The following is a 16,026-nucleotide window of genomic DNA, read 5'->3' as shown; positions in this document are numbered from 1 at the left end:
GTACCAGGCCAGCGCTGGCCCCCCGGGGCCTGCCAGTGCTATACCTCTGCCGCTGTCCTGGGGGCCCTGCCCCCCGGGCCACAGCAGGTGCGGGCACAACAGACAAAGCAAGAGAGGGGGGCACTTACCTCATAGCCCAGAAATGGCTAGTCCGCATTTTGGGGGGTGTGCGGTATCTCAGTTTAAACAAAATCCTTGTGGCACCGCTCAACCATGAATAGCCAGCTCTCTAGTATTTCAAATAAGCTTGTAAAATGGTTAGTGAAAAGAGAAGAAAACAAAAGGACAATTCACCTGTAGGGCAATGGTGGTGTTCTTCGCAGGGTATTTTCCCACCAGGCCTTGTTCTTTCCGTTTCTTGAATTTCCTAAAGTAGTCCTGTATCAGGAAAGTGGCATAGAACTTCCCCACGGTTACCTCATCATCTAAACGGAGAGACCAGACAGAGCTCTCCCGAATCAGCACATTTGCACCAGGAGCCTCAACTCTCGCTGGGGGCCAGGGCGGGGGCGGGGCGGGATAGCGCCCAGGGCATTGAGCTCTGGGCTGAGGACCTGGGAGACTAAATCTAGCAAAAAGCAAGGTTTTGCAAAGCAGTTAAGGCTCAAAATTAGAGTCAGTCCCATGAACTGATACTCAAAATTGCAGAAAACGATATGTTTGTCATGAGTTTATTAGAGCAGCGTATTAGTAATACTATGGAGTGCTGTCTTGGTTATTTACTGAAAATAAAAATTACGAAACAAAAAAAAAAGACTTTCTGGGTCCTATTTTCACCCCTGTGCATAGAGATTTGCACGTGTAATTACCATGAACACCAAGGCAATTAACCATCCAAATCCTGATGCTTTGAGATAAAGACAGAGACCTCAGAAAGTGACAGACAAGCTCGGAAGAGGAGGAAGGTTCAGGAAAGTGGCTGCAAACCCAGATTTTCACGTGCCCCCGTGATTCTGTTCCAATAGCCTCCATATGCCATTTCTCTGTTTGTAATCCAGAACTGCTTATTTTGGGCACTGCAAGCGACAGCTCCAACTAACCTCGAAGTTGAGCTTATTTCTGCTTTGTTCGGAACAACTCCAGCATGTACCGCTGGGGCACTGGAACTCCGCTGAGCATTTTAAAGGTGATGCATGAGGCAGAATAGAGGCTCTGGCTGTCTCATGGTAAACCACGATGTGTTTGCCCAGGGGCCTCCACCAGCCCTGCTCTCCCTGGAGTGCTCGCCCCCAGATCTGCAGTGGCCCCTGGGCAAGAAGCTTAGGGCCCCAGGAGTTGTAGAGGCTGGGAGAAGGAAGGGCTGCTGGCCCTCAGGCTTTGGGACAGCTGAGCTTGTACCCAGGCTGCCCTTGCAAGAGCTGCATGGTGATCTGGGGCAAGGGGCTTGTGTTCTCATCTATAAATGGGGCTACACCTCTTAAAGGTGCTTGTGAGCATGATCCGAGAGGAGGCCTAGAAGCACCCGGCCCCATGCTAGGATGGTCCGAAGTGCCTGGGCTGGATGATAGTGAGCCGGCAGCCTGCTGACGGTGCCATCCACTGAAATGGATGGTGGAACATGACAGGTTGGGGGCCACTGGGACCCTCTACATTCACTGAATGAACCCCAATGGGGTTCATTCAGTGCCCGTGTGGGAAGTGTCTCCATCTAGATACTGCTGGGCTGCTGTATGCACCTCTCCAACCTTCACTGTCAGGAGCCACTCAGTGTTACTGAGTAAGAAGATGCCTTGGGGCAGCTGGCCTTGAGAAGTGCACTGCGTTCCTCACAAACCCCAGCTGAGAAGCCTGAAGTGGTGTAGGGGCCACCAAAGGGATGAAGGCTTTGGGTAGCATGTGAAACTATGTCCTGCATCTGTCTCAGGCTGGTCCAAATAGCCTAATGATGCACTGCCCATGGGCAGGGAGGTGAGAGGTGGACAGACCATTTATGTCTTGACACTTCACCCCTACTTTGCTCTCAAGCTGCTCCCAATTTTGCCCAGGGTACATCTGGTATACCTTCCAGCTACCTCTATTCTTGGGCATCCATGTTCCCAGAGGAGCTCCATGTGGGTGTCATGGCCTCTTCACAACAGCTCTGAGATGGTGGAATGGCTTTCCCCTCAACAGGTAGAGCAGGGTTGAATGACCTGCCCTGGCCAGTCAAGTTGGGATGTGAGGCCAGGGCAGTAGGCCTCCCAAGCGTGGGCTCTCCTCTTCCTCCACACTGCCCACTCAGGGACTGCCCAGCTCTGGCCATGCAGACCACCTACTTCTTTGGGGCTGCTTCCCCCAGAGTACAAGTCTCTCTACTGAGCTGCATGCAGGAGGTGGGCTCAAAGTTGACAACCCTGGGGGCCCCAGGGGGCCTCTGCCTTCTGTGCCACAGCTATCCCCTGCAGTCCAGGGTATCAAGTCTTCTCTGTGAGTTCCCAGAAAAAAAACACTAGGTTTACCGAAGACCCACCCCGTTCCACACTGGGATGTTTCCCGTAAATGCAGGCCTGATTCTTTTCTCCCTTCAGCCCAGATGGTGCTGGCCTGGAGGGGCCCAGGAGGCTCCCGCGGGAGGGTCTTGGCTCTCTTTGGCCCAGAACTGGGGGAAGCAGGGTGTTCAGTGCAGAGGGCTGACTGTGGTTCTGCCTGAGTGGCCACTCCAGAGTGGAGGCAGGCCACCACTTGGTCTTCTCCACTGAGATGCTAAGCTAATTGAGGCTGGGCTGAGGACAAGCTCTCAAGAACAGGAAAAATCAAAGCTAGAGTTGGTTAGAAAAGGAAGGGACAGAAGGAATGATTGCAGTGAGGCTGTCCGGGCTCAGCCCTGGAGAGAAAGAGATGGGGTCAGGTTTTTGAGCTCTTCAGGGCAAAGGAGCCAAAGATCCAGGTTGAGTGAGGCCCAAAGAAAGGACAGCCCCTGGGAGAATAGGGGACTCCTACAGAAAGGGGGAAGAGCCATGACACGGTGGAGGACTGAAGAGTAGAGCAGAGGACATGAGCAAGATTCGGAGATGGGCAAGGGGACGACTGAGCACAGGTGGTGGAGAGGACAGCAGGCTATGCCCGAGGCCACAGGCCCCTGCACTGCCACGGTGCAGAAGGACAGTTCCCCAGTGCTCCTCTGGGGCTGGCTCCTGGGGCCGCCTCCTTCTCAGAAGCTTGTGATAACCTGGGCAGGGGGGAGCACCACACATCACCCTGAGCTACAAAGCCTCCCAAGATGGACCCCTGCCCCACTGTCACCAGGCCTGTGAGGGGCTCCCAGATGCCCCACATGGGCCAGTCCCAGACACGGGGAGCAGCTGGCCTGGTGGAGTCTGCCACTCTGGCCAGGGTACGGCCTGCAGGACACTGAGGCCCTCGGCCCTGGGAGCTAGCCATCTGCTGGCCCAGAGGCCCATTTTCCAAGTGCACCACAATGTGGGCGAGGCTGGGAACCACTGGTCTACTGGAAGAGAAAAGAAGCAACAGAGAGAACTGGTGGAATGCAGGCAGTAAAATCCTGCCCTGCATGCACCTCCTACAGAGTGTGTTTGCAGATGCCTCAGAGTCCCTGCCTGCCACGAGCCTCTCCAGCGCAGGAGGACTGGGGGTTCGGCCTGGAGGACCACCCTCCTAGGGACACACTCAAACAGTGCGGCATGCCACCTCCTAAGGCCTGCTGCCTTCTCGGGTTTCACCTGCTCCTGCTGCCATTTTGGAATAGATGGACACCTGCCATCCTAAACCCCAATCTTCTCTAAGAACTACAGAGAAAAAGGCCAGGCCCAGCTACCGGGCCGAGAAAGCGGAAGGGTATTTGGCTTTCACTAGCAGTCTAGCAGAGCTAAAATTTGATCTGTTTTAAGGGCACTAGCATGGTGAGCCAAACTCTGGACCTTTTGTTCTTGGTCTAATTAAAAGAAAGCAAGCTTCACAGTAATGCGACTATGCTCCCCAAGATGTTGGGGTGAGACTGGTTTGTGAAGAAGGCGGCCAGTCAGCAGAGGGGTGCTGGGGCAGGGTGGGCCGGCCCTGGGGGGAGATGGAGGGGGCAGGGTTTACCGGGACGCACGCAGCCGCTATTCTGAAGCACGCATCTGGATTTGAGAAACAGTGTAGGGGAATACGGCTGCCAAGAGATAACCCTGATTCCATGCCACCACCCTAAAACAGAATTGCTTCAGAATATTCTGAAAGACTGAGACTTGAAAGGAATGGAGGCTGCAGAAAAAGCTCAAGCACATTGTTACAACAATCTTAAAAAGCAATTTCTCTAAGCCATGCGAGCACTGGGTGCGCAGCTGCAAGGAAAAGAACGAAACCGAAGAGTTGTTTTAAATGTGCAGCATCAGTTCTCCTGTGGAGGGCCCGGGTGCTCCAGGTGGGAGCTGACAGTTTTCTGTTCTTTGGTTTTGGGCAGGGGGGGTGTGGTGGGGGTGTGTGTGTGCGTGCATGCTTTCCCTTTATCATTTCTTTGGGACCATCTCCCCCGGCTTTGAGCAGGTGGCTGCGCCAGCTAGGGGTGGCTCCCTCCAGCGACAAAAGCTCACACTGCTCTGGCTTCATGCGGAGGAGCAGACCTAGCCTCCATGCTGCTCGCTCTCTCTCTCTCTCTGCCTCCCAAGAGCCAGAGACTGTCACCTTCTCAGAGGGAGAGGCCTTGGCCATGGTCCTGGCCCCGGGTCCCGGAGTCGGCTTCCAGCCCTGAGCCCGACCAATCTCGAAAGTTGCAGGAGCGGTGATGCTAGAAAAGTGTGGTTGGTTACAAAACACACCGAATGCTCACAATGTGCCCGGGGCTAGGGGCGGCTAGAATACTGGGGTCGTGGCACGGAGTGAACGGATCCTGCACCTTTAAAACGTGAAAATAAAATAGTCACAAAACAACCACCTTAACATCTAAGTCCGGTGTACTTAAACAAAAATGGAAAAACAGTATATATATTATATATATGTGCATCATATATACATATATACATCTGAAAAAGTTTAGTCTGTTATTTTATGACAAATAACAAAAGGAAATAAGCATGCCTGTTAGTTCTGACTCTAAACTCCAGTTAAAGGGACATTTTCGGTAATTATGATGATAAACTCAGTCCTGAGAAAAACATTTCAAAAATGCCATTTTCTGAAAGCTATCTATTTTTTCTGAGACATTTTCAACAACACGTTGAAGGATAAATGGAAACTAACTTTAAGTATTTCATTTTGGTTGAAAAAATACAGACTCTGGTTTGAGACAGAAAGCTTGTTCTCCCATGGTAATTCTTCCACTGACCAGAAAACCCCTGCCCCAGCCATCTGGGTCTTGGGTCTCCTTCCCACTGAAGCCTCTCCTTTGTCTGGAATGGTCCTCCTGTTACCCCAAATAATTACACCAAGAGGCCGAAGAGCCTTCTTTAGCTGTGGGCCCGAATGTTCTAGCAGATACATAAAGCATTCTGCAAACCCCCTCTGGGGCTTGCTGGAGATCCTTGCACTGAAACCAATGCATTAGCCAAGAACCACTTAGGAAATAGATTGCACTGACCACCAGCTGGAGGGACAACTTGGTCAAGCAGTTTCATGCTGGTTTTCTTCCAGATTTTCTTGATCACAGCTCGGAGTTCTTCATTAGCTTGTTCCAGGTTCCCTAAATTCAAAAAGCAAGAGGGGAAAACGAGCCTTGCTTCTCTTTTTTTTTTGGGCAAAAATGAACTATTGGGACTTCATCAAGATACAAAGCTTTTGCACAGCAAACAGTCAACAAAACCGAAAGACAACCGACAGAATGGGAGAAGATATTTGCAAATGACCTATCAGACAAAGGTCTAGTATCCCAAATCTATAAGGAGCCTTGCTTCTCCTAGCCAGCTCTCCTGTCTGTTCCCACCAGGGCTGCTTCCCTCCCAGCCTGGCCCGGAGCAGAGACCTCAGACAGAACGGGGCTCCCCTCCCCCTTGGCTCTCCAGTGGAGGGGTCGCAGGCAAAGAGTAGGCGAGCCTTCCACTGGGCAGTCACCCCACGGTAGGAACCGTGTTTTATTCTGGAATTCCAGGCCTATGCAGCCTGATCCCATCCTACCCTCCCACAGCCAAGACGCACCCCTTCCCACTGCTCCCAGCTAGAATGCCTTCTATTCCTCCACTGCCTGTTCCAAACACTGCCTCCATTTCACCCAAATGAGAAATTCTCTCAATTCCTACTTCATGTACTCGTCAGCACCACAAAAGCCTGGTCTTTTATTATATGGGCTGAAGCCTGTCTCCTCAGCTAACCTGTCAGTCCCCAAGACCACCCTGCCTTCTGCCCCGCCCAGGCGTGCTGGCCGGGCCAGGTATGGGTGAGCACACTGCCAGGGGCACTGGGAGCTTGGAGAGACTGGCTTTGGGCAGAGGTTCACCTAGAGCTCCGGGGCTACTGGCAGACAGCCGTCTGCAGACCGCAGCTGTGCCCTGCCGGCCCCTCCTCCCTCTCGTCCACGGAGTGTGCCAAGAGTTGGCTCCTTCACGGCCTCCACTTTCCCACCTCCTGTCACTCCTCAACCTGCTGCAATCTGCTTTCTGTCCCACTCTCATGGCATCACTGAGCCAACCCCAGTGGCCACCTTCCAGGGCTGAGTGTTTGATCTCAGCGGGGAAGATGTGACTGCTAATAGTCCCCAAGTGCCGGCTTTGGCTTTGTGCCCGCCTGGCAGAGGGGCTCCTGTAGACATCCTCTCATCTCAGCCTTGGGACTCCTTGGGATGTAGGCATACTTATTCCTTTTCAACAGAGAAAGAAGCTACAGCTCAGCACCATGAAATCCCTCTCTGAAGGTCACACAGTAGAAAGGGACAGCTGGAGTGAGCACACTTGTGATGGTCCTGTCTCTGCCCCAGCCCTCCTTCCCCCGCCTAATCTCTCCTGCTCTGTAAGCAAGCAGTGGCAGGGGTCACCACAAAACCTTCTGGGACAAAGTGAAGCATAAAGGCAGGCAGGGACAGGCAGCTGGGCCCAGCACTCACTGCCCCTTCCCCACAGCCTCCCCTTTGACAAGAAAAGGCCCGGATGGGAAAACGCAACGTGGGATGTGGCATCCCTCCCCTCTTGTACCCCGTCCTGTCGCAGGGATGCTCACCTTCCGTCTTGATTTTAAGAGCCGTTCGAACCAAAGCAAACAGGGTTGCATTAAACATGACCGTCCCATCACTGTTGAGAGGCATGTTCATGGCCACTAGTCTCTGTAAACAGAAAGAAGTTTCGCAATAGAAGACGAATGATGGATGACGGCCATGTTACTTCTTGGTGTTGATTCTGTTTATCCCTTGCCTCCTTCTAGTCAACAGTTCAATTCCACAACTCCTTAGGGAGCACCTAGCACCTGGGGGTACTCGGAGCTGACACAGATCAAGGCTTTAGTCGTGAAACACATATGCTGGCACGCGGATGGTGTGCTTTGCTTGTTTTTAACCTCACCTGTTTTAAGACGTGACTGTTCAAGCGCTCTTCTGTCCCTCCCCACATCTCAGGGTCAGGCCTCCCTTCTGGGCACATCCTTAAAGCTGTTGTTAAGGATGAGATAATACACCAGGTACAACAAGCCAGGCACAGGGACTGGAGCTTGGGTCCTCACTACTCCTAAGGAGTGTCCTTTAGGGAACCCTGCCCCGGTGGGACCATCATGCCCACGGTGGGACCCCCTTTAAGTCCACACGGTTGCTCTGTCTGGTCTTTCAGAGCAGGACCCCCACTTAACGCTTCTCTTCTCCCTTCTGGTCCCTCGAACACTAGCACTGGGAGCTGAGGAATGGGCTTGAGGGAGTGATACCCTCGCTGGGCCCTGGTTACCTCCAATACAGATGGCACACTCAGCTGGGATTAAGGTGGATCATGGACGCTAAAATTTCAGGGGATGCCTGGCATGTGATCAGAGCTAAGTAAGTGGTATTTGTAATTGTTAATGGTTCCAAATTTCTTATTTTGGGATGGCAAGGCATCCCAAGAGATTTTTAATGCTTTTTCTCTTCCCTATTAAGGGACTGGAATCTCACGTTTGCATGACTCATCCCACCTAAATTTCTAGTCCTATTACCAACCATGCCTGTCTCCAAACCCAGCACAGGTAGCCAGGAGAGGCTGCATGTCCATTCACTTTCCCTGGCAAGTTCCTGAATCAGCAAAATGGACCACATTGTGCCTCAAGGATACTTAGATCCTTTATATAAAAGGGTCTGGAAACGTAAACACAAAACAACAGCCATAAGCTGGAACCCATCTCGTTCTTGGAAAGCAGAAAAGAAATTTATGAAAAAAAGTCCACTTCTGTGGCTTATTCTCTGTACCTTCATCCAGAGTCCAGGCTACAGAGAAGCAATGAAGCGGGCAAAGACCCAAGGACCTGCCAATAGGGTTTTCTGGACTTTCAGGGCAGAGAACAATGAGTTTGTCTCCAAAGATTTCTTTGAAATTTCTCCGCAATACGTTATAGACTCCACTCTGTTACTTTGGGTTCTGTCTAGAGCTGGCCCAGCAACGCTGGGTAAAACCCCTGAACCCAAAATTGCCTCGGACCCAGGGGAAGAGGTGACCAGCTGTTGTGTGGCTGGCTGGATTTCTAGGGGCAGTTGCAGTAAGCAAATCTTGCATGTCTCCTTCAGAAAGGGGAATTATTTTCTGTTGCTACGATGACTCAAGGTGGTTCCCTGAGAGCTCTATGGAAGAAGAACAAATCTCAGCTGGAGCTCACAGAGAGCATGGTCTGGGGTGAAAACTACAGAAGTGGGGTGGGGTGGGATGGGAGATCTGGACCCAACCCCAAGAGGCCACTGCTGATGTATGGCTCATGGGGACAGACACTCTGGTGGTAGAGGGGTGTGCCATCATGTCCACGGTCACTCAAGCTAGGAAATAGCTAGGGCACCACGTCTTCTCCAGCCTACTTCCTAAGCAGACCTTCCAGCCCTGCCCTCCTCTGTTCCCACCTCCACCACCCTCACTCTGGGTGACTCCAACAGCTCTCTGGGTGGTCTCCTGTTTACTCCCCCATTGCCAAGGGGCAACTTCCCACCAGGAAACTCTACTGATGCTTCTTTTGTGGGACTCAGCCTGGCACAGAGGGCTCCTTGGAGTTGCGCTCAGCTTGTGCCCATAGTCCTCTGCCACTTTCCCTTATGCTCCAGCCATATCAGTGGCTCCCCATGTGCCAACATGATGGTAATTCTCCGACCTCCGCATCTGAGCTGTGTTCCCTTTCTGCAATGCCCTCCCGCTTCTGGCCTTCTGGACCTGATGCAAATGTCACCTTCCCCTTCATCCACCCAGTGACAAATGACACGATCCCCTTCCTATTCTTACTATTGGCTGACAGGGTATCCTACGAGTTACAAATCTGATAGCACCTCAGGACAGGAACCACATATGATTCATCTCTGCATCTCCAGTGCACCTGATGGAAGGCTCGGCAGAATGTCACTTAGTGTGTGTTGAATGAAGCAGAGAGTCCCTGCAGAGAGGCCATCAGACACACCAACAGGACACTTACCTTACAGGCTACTCTGTGTGGGCATAGTTTCCCAAAACCCAGGGGAGGCTGGATGCGGCGGAGCAGAGTGACCACATCGAGGTGTTTTATCCTTCCTCTGGAGACAAAGAACAGCATGAGGTCCAGGGAAGCACTGGCTGGCCTGAGCTTTCGGTCCATCCCACCTTCTACAAAAATCACAGCCAACACTCCAGAAACAGCCCACACAAGTCACATGGAAGCCTTTTCAACTTACTTCGCCTCAGGGTCATATTCTGACCATATTCTTTTGAATTCATCTAAATGGTGAGGCCCCAGAATAGACCAGTCCCGGGTCAGATAATCAAAGTTGTCCATGATAACAGCCACAAACAGGTTGATGATCTGAAAAAGCACATCAGAGCAAAGCTGCTTCATCTTCAGTGGAATGGATGGGCTTAGACCCTAGTAAGGGCCTCCTAATTAATTATAAGAGTCGTGAAACATTTGAAACCCACTTCTCTGAGGCCATAAAAACTTTCTTTCTGGAGAATGTTGAAGAAAAAGGCAGGCTTCCAGCTTTCCACAATGGCTTTGGTATAGTCCCAGGGGAAAGCAGGGGCTGTGTCATCTGGCCTTGTCGACGCCCACTGCAGTTTTATAATTTTGTGGCCACCAAATACCTCACACTGTTGAGACACTGCTACGTGCGGTGGCTTTGGAACTTGGATAAAGACACCAGCAGCCCTAAGACGCTGGGGTGGTGACTGTCCCAAGCCTGTTAGGGAGCCTCAAACCCCTGCTCACAACGAAGGTGCTAGTAACATACACCTGTTGAAGAAAAACCCCCAACTGCCAGATGAAGTCTAGAGTGCTCATCAACATACAATACCCCACAGTCATTCGATGGGGCAACATCCGTGGTCTGAATCCCAAATGCCACACAAGCATCCACCAGTCGAGAAAGAGAGCTGTCATGATCACCCACCAGAAATGCGCAGAGCATGTAAAAACTGATGAAATAAACAATGGCGAAGTTGCTCCCACACGTGTACTCCTCCCCAGGGTTATAGTCCGACTCGGGGTCACAGAGCTTCCCTGGGAGGCAGGCCAGCATGATCTCCTGCCAGGCTTCACCCGTGGCACACCTTGTTGAGATTAAGAAAAAGGGCTTTAGTAGATGAAGGAGCAATTTGAAGCTTAGACCTTCACGACATTTTTATTTTTTTATTTTTTTTATTTTATTTTATTTTTTTTTAAGTTTTTATTTATTTATTTGTCAGAGAGAGAGAGAGAGAGAGAGAGAGCACAAGCAGGGGGAGCAGCAGAGCGAGAGGGAGAAGCAGGCTCCTCACTGAGCAAGGAGCCCGATGTGGGACTCGATCCCAGGACCCTGGGATCATGACCCGAGCAGAAGGCAGACGCTTAACAACTGAGCCACCCAGGCGTCCCTTCACGACATTTTTAAGAAATTTTTTTTAAAACAAAATTTGTAATTAGAAAAAAACCTAAGTGATTTAGGGGAAAAGCCAGTTCGAAAGAGTGAAAATTCCTAAACTGAAATTCCTACTTATTTTCAAATGCAACTTCTCTAAGTGGAGGCCCTGCTATAGCTCCCTTTGATTTAAAACAATCATTTGATACAAGCACATCAATTCTTTCTGTATAAATGGATGTTTTTGTGTCTTCTCTTATTTAAATGTTACAATCTTAAAATAATTATTTTTAATGACCTAATACCTGACAATTTGATTAGATCCCCATTCAATTTTGTTGAAAGCAAAGAACTGAAAACTACCAAATTCTAAGTAACTCGCTATTCAATCACGAGAATCATTAGAAATTACCTGTATAATTTCTAGAAAGTTCTCTCACTTCAAGGCAACTTGTTTACAAAGCTAGTTAACTGGGGTTAAAAACAATCCTATAAAATCTGAAATTGTGCATCTTGGATGTTCCCTGTTGGCTGTGCAAAGGCCCTTTCTGTTCTTGCTATATTTCCATGTTCCTGGGTGTGTTCAAGTGCACGCTCCCATGCATAAGTGTGTATCCTACCATTTTCCTGGTGGCTTTAGTAGACCTACTAGCTTCCAAAGGGATAACCCGTAAGCTGGCCAGTCTAAATGACCATAGCAGTTTCCACAGTCCAGCGAAATTCCTCTGACTGAAATGGTAAGGTCTTTGGTTCAAGGATACAAAACAAATACAACAAGCCACCACCATCAACCAGGAGGGGACACAGAGCACGTGTCCTGGGTCACCCTGGAGCCCAGAGCCAGGGAGAGATGTGCCCTCGTGGGACGCAGTCACCTGAAGAGCAGCAGCACCGCCTGGGGAAAGGTCTGGAAATTGTTGTTCCTGTTGATCTGGTTGTTATCTCTCATAGCAACCTTCCCAAACATCTGGGTGGAGAAATTATTAGGGAAATAAAGATTTTGTTTAAAAAAAAAAAAAACACACCAAAAAACCAAAAAGCAAAACACCCTCCACGAAACATATTCCACATGTGAATTTCGAACACAAGATTGATCAACACCTAGTAGGGCTCTCTTGTAGTGCTTGGCACTTCATTCACTCAGCAAACATGGGGCGGGCACCGTGCTAACTGCTGGGAGCCCAGTGCCGAAGCCAGGAGCCTCCTCACCTCAGAGAGTTCCTACCAGGCAACCAGACAGACAGCCCCTCCTGCAGAGAGCTGGCCTGATCCAGCCAGACAGGGAAGCACATAACGGATCTGCAGCCAGGGGATGGGGTCAGGAAAGGCCTCTGGAGGAGTGACATTTAGGCCCAGAACTGAAGGCACAGTGGAGGCTAGTCAGGTGAACAGAAGGGTGGGGTGTCTGGGCAGAGGAAGCACTGCCTGCAAAGGAGCAGAGGGGACATGGCCCAGGAGCCCCAGGAAATGAAAAGACCCTGAGTGTGCATAGACAAAAGATCCGGCTACAGACAAACGTGGGGGCCGGTGAGCCACAGAGAGGAGAGAGGCCTTTCCTGGAAGGGCAAGGGGAAGTTAGCTGCGGGACTTGTAGAAGAGCAGGCCATTTTAGAAGAACCTGGCAAAGCCTCCTGAGCGAACTGGTGATGGTGTGTGCAGGGCAGCTTGCAGGTCTCCAAGACAGCTCTTGTTTTGTAGGAGAACATCAGGTCATAAAAGGCCATTTGGGGCACAAAGCATCCCACGCTGAATTACAGGGGCTCAAGTAGGTCAACTCGTCATTCACAACTCCCAAATAGATCCCTATCAAACTGCAAATTTTTCTATGCCTTCAGATAAGGAAGCGCAGCCACCCCTTTGCCTTGGAATCACCCCACCTCTTTAGACACTTGCATCCCCTCTTATCTGAAAGACAGCATCCAAAACAGCAGAGCACGTAGCAGAGAGACCCCCAGGAGGTCCAGCAGGCTGCTCTCCACCTCCCTCTCCTCCTGGAGGCTGTGCCTACCCTGCTAGGGCTCAGCTCAGCTCAGCAGTGAATGAAGCCCCAATCCCTTTCCACACCCCCAGAGAAGCGGGGAAGAATCCTGCAGCCCCTCAGCCATGGTCACAGAAGGGCCTGGTTTCGTGCTTTTTTAAAAGGGCGCTACCCATGCCAAATAATGATCCCAGTGCAGCCCCCGCCACAGCATCTGGGAGCAGGTGGTTTCAAGTAAGAATCTAGCTGGTTGTGATAAAACATAACTTTCCAGGCCATCAACAGACTTCGGTATCATTAAATATCTTCTTAGTAACATCAGTACAGAAGCCAAAACAATTACAGCTTCTCTCAGTGTGGCATTTCCTGTTGCTGAAACCAACTGTGGGTTTTCTCCGTCAGTTGAGACCCCAGGACTCAGCCTGGGGGTGAGGCGCACCACTACACCCAGGCTTCCCTGGCATGTCCCAACCTCTCCCTGCTCTTCTGAGCCTGGCAGTCCCCGGCACAGGCGCTCGCCTGCAAAATCAGGACCCTGGCTTTCCACTCCCTCTGGCCAAGGCACATCTTGCCACAGATCTGGGGCTACCCAGCAAAGGGGACACAGGGGGAAAGTGGCTAGTGCTTACCTGCATGCCAATCACCGCGTAGATGAAGAACAACATGGCTATGAGGAGGGCTACATAGGGCAGTGCCTGGAAGAAGGAAGCAGTTGGCTCAGTGCCCGCCTCTCCCCTCTCCCCCACACTGTGACTGCTCAGGTACAGAATGAAGGCCCAACACAGGGCCACATGCTTCTCTTTGCTGGGTTATGCTGAAAGGACATCGACAGTGAAGGAGGACTTTTTAAACCCCAGCCCAGCACAATAACTTCAGTCCTGAGTATACCATCCATGCACACACCTAGTGTTAAGAATCTATGGGCAGGATATGCTTTCCACCACCATTAACAGTATACCCTGACCCTAAATAAAGTGTCAGGGCAGACATATCACCCACACAATGATGTTTATATGCATCATTGGATTCCTTTGTGATTATCATAATTGATCAAACCATTCCAGAACACTGGGTATTTAGATTGTTTCCACTTTCTTTCGTGGGCATGTTTGGGGTGGGGGCAAGGTCTATTGTAGATCACACTGCAAAGGAACATCTTTGTGCAAAACCACCCATGTCTGCTTCAGGTGAGGTCTTGGGAGTGAAATTATTGGGGCCAAGGGGAAGAACCACTTTCTGCCTGCTGCTGCAGAAAGCAAGACATCTTTCTTAAAATACACACTTTCTGAAAGAATGCAAGTTGAGGGTTGGGGTCAGGGAAAAGAAAGGGAGCTAGCTGGGTGGTCGCCAACCCTGGACTCTCCTTAAGAATATTAAATACAGACACATATGTGTGGGGTCAGACCCCTGGTCCTCTCATCCCTGTTCAACTATTTTTTTCTAGGACATGTCGTGTGACATGCACATGGTACACCTCCAGGGTAGCAGCCAGACTGCTGAACTTAATGCCAAGCACTCATGGTTACAGCATCTACTTTCTCTTTTATCCACAAATCAGAAAGCCAGTGGCTAAAAACCTTCCCGCTGTGTGTCCCCTCTGGATCTGGGACTGCTTGCCCAGCCCGGTGCAATAGCACCATCCTGATGGCTGACCGCTGGTCAGAGCCCCACAGGGTTAGTTCCAGGCTTTCCTCACCATACCTATACACATTTTCTTCCTAGATTACTGAATCTTTAAGAATTCTGTTGGCACTGTTTCTCAGTTTTTGTGAACTACCACTTTGTGCAATGAATTTATCTATGGTGGACAAACTTTTAAAAAGAAAAAGTTTAATAATTTCTTTAAAAGTAAGTTATGACATTATTGCATGAATCTATTCTATTTTTATAGCAGTTAACTCAAAAACTTTGGTACTTTAAATTAATAATGAATGTCTGGGATTTGACCCCTTTCTGAGACCAAGGCTCACTTGAGGCCCTGCTCGCTCTCCCTAAGCGCTGTATCCCCAGTCCTTCTGACAACCTCAGGTTCCCTGCCAGGATCTGTGATTTCCCTTCTTTGAGTTTTTGGATCTACCCCCTTTCCCAGAAGCCATCCTTTCCCTTTACGTGTTAAAATCTTACCCAAGCAGAAAAACGCTCCCTGGGATGTTAACACCAGTTACCTCAGAGGTGGTGGGCTTAGCTTGAACTTTTTCTTTACATGTCTTTGGATAGCTTCACTTGTCAAGGTGTTTATTTCAAATTAAAAATAGTCACAAAGATTCATGATTCACTTTCTAATGTTTATACATAGCTACATTTCCCTTACATAGACGAATATTTTAAACAAGAATCTGTACCCCGTCCCCAGTTAATTCAGTCAGGAAGACTAGAATATCTGGGGTGGGGTACTAAAAGGTACAGGAGAAGCTGGGTCAGTCCTGGTTCAGGCTGCACCAGGCTGGAGAGTCACAGATGACAAGTGAGGCCTGGCTTATGCCCAAATGTCCGCAATGCTGTGATCCTTACAGGTACTGGGTAATGCAGAGACTGGGGATGGTGTGCTGGCTCAGGTGGAGCAGTCTGATTCATATCTAGACCAGCCAACAGAGGGGACCGTGGCAGCCTCAGGAGGAAGAGCTGTCCTGGCAAGAAGCTGTTCACTTTATCGGCGGTCTGCTGGGACCTGCCCTCTCTCAGATGTCACTCTCCACCACTGGGCATTTCAGAGAGGACTGAGGGGTTTGGAGACTCCCCATCTCTATCCATCTGAGAAACACTACACCCCTCCTTAGCTGTAGGTCCTTACTGCCTTCTGTTTCCTTTGAGCAAGAATCCTGTCTGATTCACCAAGGACGGCTGGGTCAGGTGCCTCCATGTTCCACATCCTCTATTGACCTAGGGGGTCACAGTGGCCATGTGGAAGGGAGTCTGGATCCTCCATGACAGAGGACACTCACTGGCTCACATGTGATCTCCAAGAGCAACAGAGAAGCCCCCGGCCCAGCTCTTACCTGAAAGGACTTTATAAAAGTCCACAGCAACGTCCGGATGCCTTCCCCCCTGCTGAGAAGCTTCACCAACCGCATCACTCGGAAAAGACGGAAAAAGGTGATGGAGATTCTATTGCTCTCTTCAGAGTTCTGAAGGGTTATCATGGAGAGGTCAAACCCAATGCAAAGTAGAACATGCAACATTTTCAGAAAAA

General features: G+C 50.3%; 1 protein-coding gene across 9 annotated transcripts in view; it reads right to left on the bottom strand.

Annotated features, from left to right (window-relative positions):
- Positions 1 to 16,026, bottom strand: part of CACNA1D (calcium voltage-gated channel subunit alpha1 D) — a 292,840-nt gene that overhangs the window by 23,925 nt on the left and 252,889 nt on the right. For all 9 annotated transcript variants that reach the window (XM_073901366.1, XM_073901370.1, XM_073901372.1 and 6 more), the window contains 9 exons: positions 15,833 to 15,961; positions 13,466 to 13,531; positions 11,734 to 11,825; positions 10,412 to 10,571; positions 9,701 to 9,828; positions 9,466 to 9,562; positions 7,063 to 7,165; positions 5,495 to 5,596; positions 295 to 425 (listed from right to left, as the gene is read on the bottom strand). In XM_073901366.1, the coding sequence (XP_073757467.1) occupies positions 295 to 425; positions 5,495 to 5,596; positions 7,063 to 7,165; positions 9,466 to 9,562; positions 9,701 to 9,828; positions 10,412 to 10,571; positions 11,734 to 11,825; positions 13,466 to 13,531; positions 15,833 to 15,961 (1,008 nt within the window). The remainder of the gene's footprint in view (positions 1 to 294; positions 426 to 5,494; positions 5,597 to 7,062; positions 7,166 to 9,465; positions 9,563 to 9,700; positions 9,829 to 10,411; positions 10,572 to 11,733; positions 11,826 to 13,465; positions 13,532 to 15,832; positions 15,962 to 16,026) is intronic.

Source organism: Callorhinus ursinus, unplaced genomic scaffold (genome assembly GCF_003265705.2).
Source record: "Callorhinus ursinus isolate GAN/ISIS: 27379988/994484 unplaced genomic scaffold, GSC_fseal_2.0 scaffold15, whole genome shotgun sequence".
NCBI lineage: Eukaryota > Metazoa > Chordata > Mammalia > Carnivora > Otariidae > Callorhinus > Callorhinus ursinus.
Note: the sequence above shows the minus strand (reverse complement) of the source record. Positions and strands in the feature narration are given on the sequence as shown.